The sequence below is a fragment of the Zalophus californianus genome, chromosome 9 (assembly GCF_009762305.2).
Source record: "Zalophus californianus isolate mZalCal1 chromosome 9, mZalCal1.pri.v2, whole genome shotgun sequence".
Lineage (NCBI taxonomy): Eukaryota > Metazoa > Chordata > Mammalia > Carnivora > Otariidae > Zalophus > Zalophus californianus.
Genome location: NC_045603.1, coordinates 51,472,376 through 51,488,286, shown reverse-complemented (window position 1 = coordinate 51,488,286; position 15,911 = coordinate 51,472,376). Strand labels below are relative to the sequence as shown.

The following is a 15,911-nucleotide window of genomic DNA, read 5'->3' as shown; positions in this document are numbered from 1 at the left end:
TGCTGATTTCAAAAATCTTGGGTATATGAAAACTTACCAATAATTTAAAATCATATCAATAACTGAAACTTTCATGCTTTCCATGACACATTGTTGAAACCTCGGTTTTAAGGTGGGGTTTTTGTTGGTGGTGGTGGTAGTGGTTTTTGTTTGTTTTTAACTATTTGACAAAAACAGATTTTTGTTCACTCCTAAAGGTAAACCCTCCTGGACAGCCTCTTCACAAAGAGCCCTTTACAAGAGAGCTATTAGAGTTCTTTATTCACATTATGTTGTTTTTTGTTAATTTTAATCTTAACATATAAAGTGGTTATGTAGCTAGAATTTTTATTTTCCTTAAAGGGCTAACAAGAAAAACAATTTAGTAGAACCAAAAACTAGTAAAATTCTGCACATGAAACTTTTCTTTAAAAGTGTAAGAATAAGAAATAAACAGCACTTTTGTTTGTTTTCCATCTGGGTAATCAGTTAAATACTTCGGTAATATTCCCGTATATTTGTTGCACAGCTAATCTAGACCGTGTTGAGGCTTGATGAGTTTTTTGCCTATTGATGGTAAATAGGAAAACAGTTTCCAACTTACATTTAATTTCATGGACAATTTCTCTTTGTCAGATGCTGAATCCCCAACCAGAGAAGACCTTTATACGAAATAAAGCAGCCCAAGTCTTCGCATTGCTTTTTGTTACAGAATATCTCACTAGGTGGCCCAAGTTTTTTTTTGATATTCTCTCAGTAGTGGACCTAAATCCAAGGGGAGTAGATCTGTACCTCCGAATCCTCATGGCTATTGATTCAGAGTTGGTGGATCGTGATGTGGTGCATACATCAGAGGCAAGTAACTTCCCATTAATTGTTAGTTTTTAATGTAGATTTTGTAGGAGATGATGGGCACATAATAAAAAGAGTAGGAAGTCTTTGGAGACAGATTTTCTGTTCTTTCTGGCTTTTTTTTAAGTTTATTTTTTTAGTAATCTCTATACCCAGCATGAGGCTCATACTTAAAACCCCAAGATCAAGAGTCGCATGCTCTTCCAACTAAGCCAGCCAAGCACCCTCAAATTTTCTTAATAATTCTAAATTCAGGGGCACCTGGGAGGCTCAGTTGATTAAGCGTCTGCCTTCGACTCAGGTCGTGATCCCAGGGTCCTGGGATTGAGCCCTGCATCGGGCTTTCTGCTCAGTGGGGAGCCTGCTTCTTCCTCTGCCTGCTTGTGCATGCTCTCTCTCTCTCTCTCCGTCTGTCTCTCTGTGTCAAGCAGAATCTTAAAAAAAAGGAATTCTAAATTCACCCAACTTACCTTTTTTTTTTTTTAAGCAAGCTCCACACCCATTGTGAGGCTTGAACTCATGACCCTGAGATCAAGAGTCACATGTTTTACCAACTGAGCTAGGCAGGCGCCTCTAAATTCACCCAACATTTTGAATTTTGTTCTACAAAGGAGCTTGAACTGGGCTTCTTTTTCCCCAAGTGTATGTTGAAATTAGAGTGTTACTTTAGATTTTTTTTAACTATGAAAGCACTTTCTCCAATAAAATAGACAAATTGGTTCTGTTTTACAAATTTCTGGAGAAATGTGGTCTGTTTTTACTACTGCTATACAGTTCCTGAGTGAGCAGGAATCATTGCTTATGAATCTGCTAGTTTCTTCTGTATTCTCAGTCATAAAGTCCATCACCTTAGTCTTTATTCATTATCTGATACAACTTTCTCTGTATTCTTAACACAATAGAAGTTGCCTGATTCGAAAAAGAAAAAAAAGATAAAAGAAATTGCTTGTTTCAAATGTGTATAATAATTTAAGGTCATTGTATGTCAGACATATTTATCACTTTAAAGGTTATTATCATGCATTTAAATTATTACCATTCCTGGGGTGCCTGGCTGGCTCAGTTGGTTAAGCGTTGAACTCTTGATTTCAGCTCAGGTCATGATTTCAGGGTCATGAGATCGAGCCCTGTGTTGGGCTCTGCTCCAGGCATGGAGCCTGCTTAAGAGTCTCTCTCAGGGTGCCTGGGTGGCTCAGTCAGTTAAGCATCTGCCTTTAGCTCAAGTCATGATCCCAGAGTCCTGGGATCAAGCCCTGTGTCAGGCTCCCTGCTCAGGGGGTAGTCTGTTTCTCCCTCTGCTCCTCCTCCCCCCGCTTACATGTATTCTCTCTTTCTCTCTCTCAAATAAATAAAATTTTTTTTAAAGATTTTCTTTCTCTCTCCCTCTTGCTCCCCCCCCAAAAAAAAAATTATTGCCATTCTTGGGGCACCCAGCTGGCTCAGTCAGCAGAGCATGTGACTCTTGATCTCAGAGTTGTGAGTTTGAGCCCCATGTTGGATGTAGCGATTACTTAAAATCTTTTTAAAAAATCGAAAAAATAAAAAAATAAATTATTGCCATTCTTGGCAGAATTTATAGAGGTATTGATTCACTGTGTGGTACACCTGAAACTAACATCTTGTATCAACTATACTCAAAAAAATTTTCCTTTAATTGAAAACAATTTACATTCTCTTAAGTAGTTTAAATATGTTTGCATAATATTGAGAAATACCTTTTATCATATGCCTTAGATTTCTAAATAATGCTTATTTATAGTTTGTGTTTAATAACAAATTCAATCTGCTCTGAGGAATACAATAGAAAAAGGAAATTAAAATAATCACAGGATATGATTTTAGAGTTGATAAGTAGGGAATGTGTTAACAAGTCTAGAAGTTTAATTGTGAGGAAATTACTGTGTGCAACTAGTCAGATGTCAAAAATTAGTTTGTGTGATAATCTACTTTGCACATAAGGTGTTTTGTTTTTTAGGAGGCCCGTAGGAATACTCTAATAAAAGATACCATGAGGGAGCAGTGCATTCCAAACTTGGTGGAATCATGGTACCAAATTTTACAAAATTACCAGTATACTAATTCAGAAGTGACGTGTCAGTGCCTTGAAGTAGTTGGGGCTTATGTCTCTTGGATAGACTTATCCCTTATAGCCAATGATAGGTAAGTATACCTATACTTTAAAGATAGAAACCAACAAAATACAATATATAAAACTCATGAGTTTGAAAACGTTGTAACAATTTTTTCCTCCTATTGCCAGGTTTATAAATATGCTGCTAGGTCATATGTCAATAGAAGTTCTGCGGGAGGAAGCATGTGACTGTTTATTTGAAATTGTAAATAAAGGAATGGATCCTGTTGATAAAATGAAACTAGTAGAGTCTTTGTGTCAAGTATTACAGTCGGCTGGGTTTTTCAGCATTGACCAGGTCAGTAAATTTATGTATGAAGTAGAACAAAGTAGGACGGGTACTAATTTAAATATACTTTCTTTTTCTTTCTCTTTTTTTTTTTTTTTTTTGGATTGTAAACTCTCCTCGACTATAAGGAAACATTGTATCCAGAAAGCCACAATGTTATCTGTAGCATTGTCCTCCACAGTAGATTATACCAGTTATTAACTTGAAGATCTAGGATAGTACCTGCAGCTGTGCATTTCTAACAAACTTCGAGTTGATTCTCATACTACTGGTCTATACTTTAAGTAGCAAGGAACTATACTATATACACGGCAGTGCATTTTGACCAAAACTAGTTTTAGTTATAAATGTTACATTTTCACCATACTTTTGAATTGTTACTCATTTGAGCTGTTGGAGTTTAGCCCCAACAGAGTGAAGTGTGGTAAGGAATTTAGAAACAGAATCTGAAGATTTTTATTTTACCTGTGACAGTGGTAAAAAAATTACTAAGAAATATTTGTTTTGCTGTTCTGTGAGTAATACAGCTCTAGAATTGTCCTTGCTGACAGAAGAATAGTAGCGTTTTCTTACGTTGCTAATAATTGTCTTATTTAGTCTGTGGTAAAAGACCTAAAATGATGAAGGTAACATCTCTTTCTGTAGGAGAACATCATAAGGATAATTAATGAAAACAATCTGAACTTTGAGTTCCGACTCTTAACGCTGGTCTGACCTTAGGCAGGTAGTTGTAATAGCAGTTCTGTCTCTTGCAGCATAGTTAAGGCTCAAATTGTTATAAACTGTTACACATACTGTATTATGACATTAACGATTACAGCATGTTTACTAACTTGAGCAGTTTAGAAGGAAGGTTTTGAAACCACAGATCTCTTTTTTTAAGCTTTTATAAACTTGGCAATATTTCCGGGTCTATAACCATTAAAAAGAGTTGCTTGAAAGAGTACAAGTGGTTAATAATAGAATTCAATCCAAAATTTTTCAGTCAAGATGGTAGAATGGTTAAATGTTAGTTTATAACTGGCACTTGATTCATACTAAAGTTTAGAGTTTTTCTTCTTACTCTTATGTGGGTAGTTTTTTTTGTTCTTGTTTATGTGGGTGTTTTTAAATTGAGGTCTCTTTTGATTGCTTAATAGGAAGAAGATGTTGACTTTCTAGCCAGATTTTCTAAGCTGGTAAATGGAATGGGACAGTCATTGATAGTTAGTTGGACTAAATTAATTAAGAATGGGGATATCAAGAATGCTCAAGAGTCACTACAAGCTATTGAAACAAAAGTGGCACTGATGCTGCAGCTACTAATTCATGAGGATGATGACATCTCTTCTAACATTATTGGATTCTGTTATGATTATCTTCATATTTTGAAACAGGTAAGTCCTTATTTTAATCTTTTTGCCCAGTAGATAATATAGACGAACCATAGAGAATTGGAAAATAGAGGAAAAATGAAAAGAAGGAAATACCCATAATTCTACTAGCTAACAAAATTTCCCCCACCCCCAACTCAACTTCTTAGCCAGAAAATGGGAATAGTCAGGTTCTAAAATTCACTAGACTTTAACAAGCTTTGAATTAGCTACAGGTTTAGGTTATTTTTTCATTTTGAATCTGTTTGTTTTTATTTATTTTTTCTTTCCTTTCCTTTTCTTTTCCTTTTTTTATCAAGTAGGCTCCATGCTAGGCTCCACACCCAGCGTGGAGCCCAGTGCAGGCCTTGAACTCACGACCCAGAGATCAAGACCTGAGCTGAGATCAAGAGTTGGACACTGACCAACTGAGCCACCCAGGCGCCCCTGTGTTTGTTTTAAATATAGTAGAAATTTCGTTAAACATTGTTCATTATTTTAATTACATATACATCATTTCGTATAAACAGTTTTTTACAATTAAAAATTATCTCTTAGAGAGTTGCTTCCAATAAGAACTTAAAATGTAGATGGTAGCAGTCTCCATATTATGACTGGTAGCCTTTTAAAAATCAGTAATTTCCCATTATGTCATTAGATGAGAAAACCATTCCTATTTTACTTACATTTGATTAGTTAAGTCAAGCTTAAAATATTAACTTCTGTGTTATTGTTATAAATGTAACACACGTCTACCTACATACCTTAAGAAATTTTAGGTAATGGGAAAGATATGAGGAAAGTTAAAACGACTCCTGGTAATCCCACTGTGTATCTCTTAACAGACCTCTAGCTTTTTTTGCCTTGTTTGAAAACAAGGGAAGGGCGCCTGGATGGCTCAGTCGGTTAAGCGTCTGTCTTCAGCTCAGGTCATGATCCCAAGCTCTGCTTGGTAGGAAGTCTGCTTCTCCCTCTCCTTCTACCTGCCCCTCATGCTTGCTCACTCTGTCTCTCTCTCAAAAAAAAAATAAATCTTAAAAAAAAAAAAAAACTGAAAACAAGGGAAGACCATACTTTACTATCCTATAAACTTCTTTGGTGAATATATTATAAATATCCTTAAAGTTGAAGTTCATCTACATGTCACGTTATTTAATAGAAATGAAATTGCTAGATCTTAGATTAGGTGCATTTGAAATACAGAAAGGTACTGCCAAACCTTCCTCCACAGAAGTTGTGTGCATGTTTTAAAAGATCTTCATTGATTAGAAAAATATTTTGAGGGGCGCCTCGGTGGCTCACATAGTTAAGAGTCTGCCTTGGGCTCAGTTCATGATCCTGGGGTCTTGGGATTGAGCCCTCTGTCAGGCTCTCTGCTCAGTGGAGAGTCTGCTTCCCTCTCCTTATCCCACCCCCTACCCTGCTCATGCTCCCTCTCAAATACATAAATAAAATCTTAGAAAAGAAAAATATTTTGATAAGCGAGTATAACTTTAGGAAAATTAATAAATTATTGCTTACTTTTTAACAGCTTCCAGTGCTCTCGGATCAGCAAAAAGCTAACGTAGAGGTAATTGACTTCTTTTTGCCTATAAACCAATACCAGAATCTGTATCTGCAGCCTGTCTTTTGAAATACAGCTTAATTTCAAAGTATATCAAGTTAGAGGAAACTGACAAAAGACATTTTATTCTTAATTTTAGGCAATCATGTTGGCCGTTATGAAAAAACTGACTTATGATGAAGAATATAACTTTGAAAATGAGGTAAGAATTTTACATTAGGGAGAAATCAGTTTTAATTCATTATTTACTTCTCAAGTTAACATTTTAAGTTTTGATTATTTTAGAGTCCTTTAAAACAAGTATTTTAACAATCACTCTTGTTTATCATTGACCTCAGCCTTAGGTGAAATTAATAGAAGCTTCATAAGCCTTCATAATACCTTCAAAAAATACTTTTTTGGTATTTTGGCCCTTTTTAAAACACTTTGTAGCATTGAACTTTGTAAAATATTGGCAGTATCATTGGTGATCATATCTCACTTTGTATTTAATAAGAGTGATGAGTTGAGGCCTGGTCAGTGGACCTTAGATCATAAGTGTCTGTGGGAGAGTGGGAATGGGTCACTTAACTCTCTGGACTTGTTCCATTTATAAGTCTTGTCCAGGGTTGCCAGTGAGTCAGTTTACCCTCAAGCACAAGGATCATCAAGTACTTTCTGTCAACTCAAGCATTGCTTACATTGTTTTGCAATGTGCTAAGTGTTCAGTTCCCCACCTGAGGCATTCAAAAACTTTTGACTGTAAAAAGAAAATGTGATGAAAACCAACGCATTATGCACTTACAAAGAGCCAGGCTTGTTATATGTATCTTCATTCATAGGGTATTACAAGATACGAGGAGTATGAATAAGGTGGTGAAGTTCTCATAAAGCCCAACGTGAACCCATTCTGGCTCTAGATTCTTGTCCTTAACCTCCCTATACTGTTTCTGGCTCTAGGCTTTTTGAGATGTAGGGCTGTGTTCATAAATGCTTATTTGTGGGCAGGAGAGGAAAGGCTACTAAACATAGTAAGTTTTTCTGTGTAAATAAATGTGAATGAAAAAATTACATATTAACTTTAGAAATGCAGAAAACTAACCATTTACATGAATTTTAAGATCTTTTAAATTTTAAAATATATCTTAGGGTGAAGATGAAGCCATGTTTGTAGAATATAGAAAACAACTGAAGTTATTGTTGGACAGGCTTGCTCAAGTTTCACCAGAGTTACTGCTGGCTTCTGTGCGCAGAGTTTTTAGTTCTACACTGCAGTAAGTTTGTTACTGTTTTTGTAACGAATCTGCCTCTTTCCTTTTCTCTGTGTTGATGTTCTACAATAAATGATTCACATAATTTACTATCTTTGTTACTTATTAAGATTTTATGTATCTCTGAAGCAGTGCACTTGTCTCCATTTATCTTTTAATTCCAGTGTAGTTAACATAGTGTTATATTAGTTTCAGGTGTACATTATAGTGATTCAACAATTCTATACAATGTTGATTGCTCATCATGATAAGTGTACTCTTAATCCCCCTCATCTGTTTCACTCACCTCCCCTATGGTAACCATCTGTTCTCTATTGTTAAGAGTGTGTTTTGGTTTGTCTCTTTTTCCTCTTGGTTCATTTGTTATGTTTCTTAAATTCCATATATGAGTGAAATCATAGGGTATTTGTTTCTCTGACTGGCTTGTTTCCTTTAGCATAATACACTATAGCTCCATCCATTATCATTGTTATCTCCATTTATCATGATCCTTGTGGGGAAACACTGCTCTTTGGAATGTAAACAATGAAATGGATCACATCAGTTATTTCTACTTTTGTGGTGTAAATTTTGTTGCCTGTTTAAAAATTGCTATGACTTTTTTTTTTTTTAAGATTTTATTTATTTAACAGAGAGAGACACAGTGAGAGAGGGAACACATGCAGGGGGAGTGGGAGAGGGAGAAGCAGGCTTCCTGCCGAGCAGGGAGCCCGATGCGGGGCTCAGTCCCAGGACCCTGGGACCATAACCTGAGCCGAGGGCAGACGCTTAACAACTGAGCCACCCAGGAGCCCCAATAATTGCTATGACTTAATAATTAAAAAGGCTTTTGTTGGTGTTATATAAAATGTTTATATTCAGATCTCACATACATATTCCCTTTTGGTTAGGAATTGGCAGACTACACGTTTTATGGAAGTTGAAGTAGCAATAAGATTGCTGTATATGTTGGCAGAAGCTCTTCCAGTATCTCATGGTGCTCACTTCTCAGGTGATGTTTCAAAAGCTAGTGCTTTGCAGGATATGATGCGAACTGTAAGTATACTACAGATAATTTATTTTGAACATAATTTTCTGTTTTCACTATAAGCTAGTGGGAGTTCCTTAATTTAGCATCTGTTAATACTGGGGCATTTTGATGTTACAATGAATAAGGACATTTCTTAACTTTTTCCTGCCCAGTTGGTAACATCAGGAGTTAGTTCCTATCAGCATACATCTGTGACATTGGAGTTCTTCGAAACTGTTGTTAGATATGAAAAGTTTTTCACAGTTGAACCTCAACACATTCCATGTGTACTAGTAAGTATCCATTTATTCTCCGTTTCTGGTGGGGGGCGGATTTCTATGTATTTCAGCTAATGAGCAGATAGGATTCCGTCTTTATAACTTTTTCCAGAACCAAAAGCTCTCAGAAACTCTTTTTTAAAGATATTTATTTATTTGAGAGAGAATGAGATAGAGAGCATGAGAGGGGGGAGGGTCCGAGGGAGAAGCAGACTCCCTGCTGAGCAGGGAGTCCGATGCGGGACTCGATCCCGGGACTCCAGGATCATGACCTGAGCCGAAGGCAGTCGCTTAACCAACTGAGCCACTCAGGCGCCCTCTCAGAAACTCTTGAATATACTGAAACCAACCCCTCCTCTATTTTTTTAAAATGGACAGTTTCTGGCTTAATCAGTCATCTAAAAAAGTCCTCAAGGGCCTATTGGTGTCCTTAAGGATTACTTAATATATATACCTGGCTCCTGCCATCCAGGAGCTAAGAAGTAAAATTTGATGTGAACAAAAATATATTATGACAATACCAATAAAAATTTTAAACAAATGCAGAAATAGTAAGTGTCTCTGTTTCTTTAGATGGCTTTCTTAGATCATAGGGGTCTGCGGCATTCTAGTGCAAAAGTACGGAGCAGAACTGCTTACCTGTTTTCCAGATTTGTCAAATCTCTGAAGTAAGTACTAAATGTCAACTCTTATGTTTACTTTTTGTTTCTAAGATTGTTAAATGAGCCCTATAAATTATTTTCTAAAAGCCTGTGGTAGATTTGGTTTATTCTAAGGCTCTTTATTAGGTTTTCTTTTTTGGTATCATGTTATGACTTCTTTTACTGTTCATTAGCCAGGTTCATCACTGCAAAGTGATTTGTTTGCATACTTTTATATGTAATACTTGTCATCGCTAATGACATAATTATTTAACTAACAGTTTTATTGCTGTGGATTACTCTATGGCTTCTTTGAAATTCTAAAGAATATATTTCTTGGAAATAAATTTTTTGACCTTTCTGTTTTGTATTGTTTTTACTAGTACCATTTTCTTGGCATGAAAACTACTTGTTTTTAGGCTTATAAGGTTGTAATTTTTTAAAATCATAGCTTGTCTTAATGATTACATCTGACTAGGTTAGAATTGAACCTGTTTTTAGTTCCATCCTTTTTAAAAGGAAATTTGGTATTTTGAGCACAGTGGTTTACATAATTGTGATTTTCCTTTTTTGCCTTTTTTCAGTAAACAAATGAATCCTTTTATTGAGGATATTCTGAATAGAATACAAGATTTACTAGAGCTTTCTCCACCTGTAAGTATCTGTCTTTCCAAATTACAGATTTTCCCCAAGTATCATTGATGCCACACATGCCTTTAGCCTTTAATGCTAATGCCTTGTGGGCAGTTTTCTTAATGGTGGATGGTGGTGGCAGGGATGTTGTATACAAGGATTAGTTAGTTCTGTTTACCAAAATTCTGTTGCGATTAGCAAACAAAGCATGGTAATAGAATTAATAAAAATGGAGGGGTGCCTGGGTGGCACAGTCGGTTAAGTGTTTTTCTGCTTGGGTCATAATCTCAGGTTTGTGGAATCAAGCCCCCCATCAGGCTCTTCACTCAGCACAGAGTTTGCCTGAGTTTCTCTCTCCCTCTCCCTCTGTTCCCCCCCCAAATAAATAAATAAATTGTAAAAAACAAAAATGGAAAGGAGTTGACTGATAAATTTGGCAGAGTGAGATATGGTCTGCTCTCCCTGTTAAATGCTGAAGTAGTGTATGGAGAAGGAAAAATTCAATTTCTAAATTATTTCCTGTTTAGTATAAGATCATATTAGCCATTCTAAGTGACTGCTACCATTAGACTGACTTTGGGGGGTAATTTAAGGCTTTGGGTAAAGGTTAAATGCTGGTTGATATTTTGGTATTCATTTCACAAGAAATATTTAAGTTGAGATACTTTGTAACTTGTTTTAACTTCTACATGTTTTTGTATACTGACATTGACTCATTTTTTTCATTTTGATAAAATTGCTACTAGAGCAGCCACTTGAGAAATGTTAAAACACAAAAATACTTTTATTCTTTTAAGTAAATATTAGTATTTAGAGTATAGGGGTTACATAATTTCACTGCATGAAAGATTACTAATGAATTATATGGTTAAATTATTTTTGCATATTACAAAAATCTATATATTAAAGTATTCCATCTGATTAATGCCAATTTTCCCTGGCAGTTCACACTGACCTATAAGACTTAGGCATTCAGAAAGTCCTCATGCACCTGGGTGGCTCAGTCCATTAAGCATCTGACTCGATCTCAGCTCAGGTCTTGATCACAGCATTGTGAGTTCAAGCCCCGTGTTGGGCTCCACGCTGGCATGGAGCCTACTTAAAAAGGAAAAGTACTGGGTGCCTGGGTGGCTCAGTTGGTTAAGCGACTGCCTTTGGCTCAGGTCATGATCCTGGAGTCCCAGGATCGAGTCCCGCTTCGGACTCCCTGCTCAGCAGGGAGTCTGCTTCTCCTTCTGACCCTCCCCTATCTCATGCTCTCTCTCTATCTCATTCTCTCTCAAATAAATAAATAAAATATTTTTTAAAAAAAAGGAAAAGTACTATTTAGCCATATTATCTTAGCAATATTAGAAGTTTTTCATGTTTTTTATACCATTCATATAAACAAGGGCTTGTACTATACCTGTAATCTCTTTTTAGTATTAAAAAAAAGGCTTTGTTCAAATTGCTTTTACCTGATGTCTGCTTAATAGGGTTTTGAGTATCCATTTTTTAAGTTCCTTATATAGCTACTTTATCTTTGTGTTCTCAACTGATACAGCAGTAATTAGTCTTAGTGGTACTTAAATGCTTTAGCTACTTTTATATAGGGACATGCTTCTTTTAATGAGGATTTTTTTTTTAAAGATTTATTTATTTTAGAGAGAGACAGTTGGGGGAAGAGGGAGAGTATCTCAAGCAGACTCCCTGCCAAGTGCAGATCCTGATGCAGGGCTCGATCCCACAACCCTGAGATCATGACCAGAGCCTAAATCAAGAGTCAGATGCTCAACTAACTGAGCCACCCAGGTGCCCCTAGATGAGGTATTCATTATATAAAATCACCACATAATTTATGTTGTAAGTCTAGATTTTTTTTTATAAGATTTTATTCATTTGAGACAGCATGAGCAAGGGGAGTGGCAGACAGAAGCAGGCTCCCCACCAAGCAAGCAGCCTTATGTGGGACTTGATCCCAGGATCCTGGGATCATGACGTGAGCCAAAGGCAGACGCTTAACCGACTGAGCTACCCAGGCACCCCTCAAAGCACCTTTGTACATCTCATTTTTAGTCTCATAACAGTTTTACAAATGAGATTTTTACAAAAGAGAAGAAGTTAGGGGCGCCTAGGTGGCTCAGTTGGTTGAGCAACTGCCTTCGGCTCAGGTCATGATCCTGGAGTCCCAGGATCGAGTCCCACATTGGGCTCCCTGCGTGGCGGGGAGTCTGCTTCTCCCTCTGACCCTCCCCCCTCTCATGCTCTCCCTCTCATTCTCTCTCTCAAATAAATACAGTCTTTAAAAAACGATAGCGAGAACAAGTTAGAAGGCTAACTAAAATTTTCTATGATAATTTGCAAAGTTTTATCAAGGGTAGAATTAGAGCCATGAGGGGCACCTGGGTGGCTCAGTCGTTAAGCGTCTGCCTTTGGCTCAGGTCATGATCTCAGGATCCTGGGATCGAGCCCCGCATCAGGCTCCCTGCTCGGCAGGAAGCCTGCTTCTCCCTCTCCCACTCCCCCTGCTTGTGTCCCTCTCTCGCTGTGTCTGTCTCTGTCAAATAAATAAATAAAATCTTAAAAAAAAAGAATTAGACCCATGACCTTTTGATCTCGAATTCAGTTTTCTTTCCATTATGTGGTCCTAGGAGAAAATTTGTTTTTTATAAGTACTTGATCTACTTTTTAATAATGCGTTGATGTGATTATATCTCCTAGTCCTATTGGACTTACTGTGCTTAAATGAGAGGAACTGAATGAACAGTGATAAACACCAATAGGACTAAATTTCTTTCTAGGAGAATGGTTACCAGTCTTTGTTGAGCAGTGATGATCAGCTGTTTATTTATGAGACAGCCGGAGTGCTGATTGTTAATAGTGAATATCCAGCTGAACGGAAACAAGCCTTAATGAGAAATCTTTTGACCCCACTAATGGAGAAGTTTAAAATTCTGTTAGAAAAATTGATGCTGGCACAAGATGAAGAAAGACAGGCATCACTAGCAGACTGTCTGAACCATGCTGTTGGATTTGCCAGGTGAGTGTGATTATAATTAAAATTATAAATTGAGTGTCTGTACACACACACAACCATTTACTTGGATCTTTTAGAATTAGGCACACACATCCATGTTTCAAAAACTGAATTGTCGAATTATCTAAACCTTTCTTTTCTAAATCCAGTGAATTAGGATGTGAGGGCGATCTGGCTGCGACATCTGTCACCCCATTGATCGCCAGGGTTGATTAGGCTGATCTGGCTGGCTAGGCGGGTGTCCCCTTCCTCCCTCACCGCTCCATGATCCCTCCCGAAGCTGTGTGCTCGGTTGAAGAGGACGACCTTCCCCGATAGAGGAGAGGACCATTCTTCGGTCAAGGGTCTCGCGCTCCCCTGCTAGAACCTCCAAACAAGCTCTAAATCCAGTGAATTAGAAGATTTAGCTGAAGAAGGGAATAGATCACATAATATTCTGCATTTCTGGTTTGACAACTGTCTAAATCCTTAACTCTTCTGACTTCTTTAGTATAAATTGATCATGTATTTAGAGGGATTAGCTGAAAAGGTTTTTTTGTTTTTTTTTTAAAGATTGTATTTATTTGTCAGAGAGAGAGAAAGAGAGCACAAGCAGGGGGAGCGGCAGGCAGAGGGAGAAGCAGGCTCCCCGCTGAGCAAGGAACCTGACGTGGGGCTCAGTCCCAGGAGTCTGGGATCATGACCTGAGCCAAAGGCAGCTGCTTAACCAACTGAGCCACTCAGGCATCCCTAGCTGGAGGGTTTATATAAACAATGACATATTGGGACATCTTGGCTCAGTCTTGGTACTGATAAAGTCTTGAGGCTTCTTTTTAGCTCTCTCATTGTGTCCTGAAGACTACCCAAGCTGCTGTTTCTTTCTCTCTGCCCATACATTTTATTGGCAAACGACAACAGTATGAAAGTTGTAGTAATTGCTAATAAGAAGCTGCACAAAGAAATTGCTGTACAGAATACTTCAGTGCAAAAGCTAATGTTAGGTCGTATAAATAACTTGATTCTAAGGATTTTTTCTAAATTTAAATCAGTAGTGTTTGCAGGTTATCTAGTACAGCCCAGTCGTAGCAGGATTTTTTTTTCTCTTTTCTGCATACTTCATCAGTAGGATTTTAGTAAAACATTTAGATGGGTTCTCATTAGAAGGCTTATATTAATTACCTCTCACTCATTTAATTTGAACCCTTTCTGGAATGGCACCTGGAAGCAATAGTATATAAATAACCATGTTAGCGAAAGATGGAAGCAGTCATGTCATAGAAACTAAATAATTGGCTTCTTAGTTTTGTCGATTGTGTAATTGGTTGTGCATTATTTTTCATTACTCCATAAAACTTTTATTAAAGCCTAAAGTTAAAACTAGTTGCCTGATTTTGCTTGTGTAGCCGAACCAGCAAAGCTTTCAGCAACAAGCAGACTGTGAAACAGTGTGGCTGTTCCGAAGTTTATCTGGATTGTTTACAGACGTTCTTGCCAGCCCTCAGTTGTCCTTTGCAAAAGGATATTCTCAGAAGTGGAGTTCGTACTTTCCTTCATCGCATGATTATTTGCCTAGAGGAAGAAGTTCTTCCATTCATCCCATCTGCCTCAGAACACATGCTCAAAGATTGTGAAGGAAAAGACCTCCAGGAGTTCATTCCTCTTATCAACCAGATTACAGCCAAATTTAAGGTACCACAGACCTATGGGCTCAGAGAATCTCCTGACAAATTAGATCTATTGATCTTTAGATACATTTTGGCATTTGCCCTTGGGTTTTTTTTTTTCTTAATCTAAGTCACTTGAGGACATGGAGCATATATATTGTTGTCCTCTCCAGTGTCTAGCACACTGCCTGACACATAGGCCATGTTGAATGGTTGTTTTAATCAAAACAAACCTTATCTGCCCTGTGCAGAAGAAAACAGTCTGCTCTTTTAGAAAAGCAAATGAAAATAGCATTGAGGACTAAAATATCTTGAGGTAAATAAAAACTTGTAACTTGGGTGCCCAAACAGGAGTTTGAAATTCATTCAGTGTACTAAAGTCAGTTTTATTGTACAAGAAAATGTAAACCAAGTATAACCTGGCTGATAAAAATGGCTAACGCATAGTGCTTTCTGTTCAAAATCCATTCTAAGCCTTTTTTTGTACATTAATTCATTTGATCCTCCTAACAGCCCTAGAGAGAACTGTTGTATTTTATAGACGAAGAAATTGAGACCGAGAAATTAAGCAATTTGCATCGAGGCACAAAAAGCCTTCAGAGCCCAATCCTACAAATTCTACTTGTAATTTAGCAATAGAATTCATTTGTTGATAATTTAAATTTGAAAATATTCTATGGTGATATTCAATTGTGAAATACATCTGAATCCCTATTATTTTAACCTGAATCTTGAACTGTAAGAAATGAGTTGAACTTAACAATTTTGAAGATTTCAATAATATATATGCATATACAGATTTTTGTCATAATATTGATATTTGCCAACAGAATTATGTAAATATATATCCTAACTAGAAACACTGGATAAAGGCTTTATGTAAAATGTGGTTTTCTAATTTTCATATTAATATTTATCTTTTACATTTCTAAAATAGTAATTTGTTTTTTATCTTCAGATACAGGTATCTCCATTTTTACAGCAAATGTTCATGCCTCTACTTCATGCAATTTTTGAGGTATTGCTCCGACCAGCAGAAGAAAATGACCAGTCTGCTGCTTTAGAGAAGCAAATGTTACGAAGGAGTTACTTTGCTTTCCTGCAAACAGTCACAGGCAGTGGAATGAGCGAAGTCATAGCAAATCAAGGTGGGATGCTGAGATTATCTGCTTCAGGCCTTGTCGCTGTTGTACGTCAGTATGAGCAAGAGCTAGTTAAAGTAAATACCAAACTTTTAAAGTGGTTGTATGTTTGCCTCTGGGGTGACAGTTCAT

General features: G+C 37.0%; 1 protein-coding gene across 5 annotated transcripts in view; it reads left to right on the top strand.

Annotated features, from left to right (window-relative positions):
- The window catches only part of XPOT (exportin for tRNA), a 43,346-nt gene that overhangs the window by 11,984 nt on the left and 15,451 nt on the right, over nucleotides 1–15,911 (top strand). For all 5 annotated transcript variants that reach the window (XM_027592222.2, XM_027592223.2, XM_027592225.2 and 2 more), the window contains 14 exons: nucleotides 616–834; nucleotides 2,807–2,991; nucleotides 3,092–3,260; nucleotides 4,391–4,627; nucleotides 6,135–6,173; nucleotides 6,307–6,369; nucleotides 7,296–7,420; nucleotides 8,308–8,452; nucleotides 8,600–8,719; nucleotides 9,278–9,372; nucleotides 9,930–9,999; nucleotides 12,759–12,997; nucleotides 14,377–14,662; nucleotides 15,596–15,785. In XM_027592222.2, coding sequence (XP_027448023.1) covers nucleotides 616–834; nucleotides 2,807–2,991; nucleotides 3,092–3,260; nucleotides 4,391–4,627; nucleotides 6,135–6,173; nucleotides 6,307–6,369; nucleotides 7,296–7,420; nucleotides 8,308–8,452; nucleotides 8,600–8,719; nucleotides 9,278–9,372; nucleotides 9,930–9,999; nucleotides 12,759–12,997; nucleotides 14,377–14,662; nucleotides 15,596–15,785 — 2,182 coding nt within the window. The remainder of the gene's footprint in view (nucleotides 1–615; nucleotides 835–2,806; nucleotides 2,992–3,091; nucleotides 3,261–4,390; nucleotides 4,628–6,134; nucleotides 6,174–6,306; nucleotides 6,370–7,295; nucleotides 7,421–8,307; nucleotides 8,453–8,599; nucleotides 8,720–9,277; nucleotides 9,373–9,929; nucleotides 10,000–12,758; nucleotides 12,998–14,376; nucleotides 14,663–15,595; nucleotides 15,786–15,911) is intronic.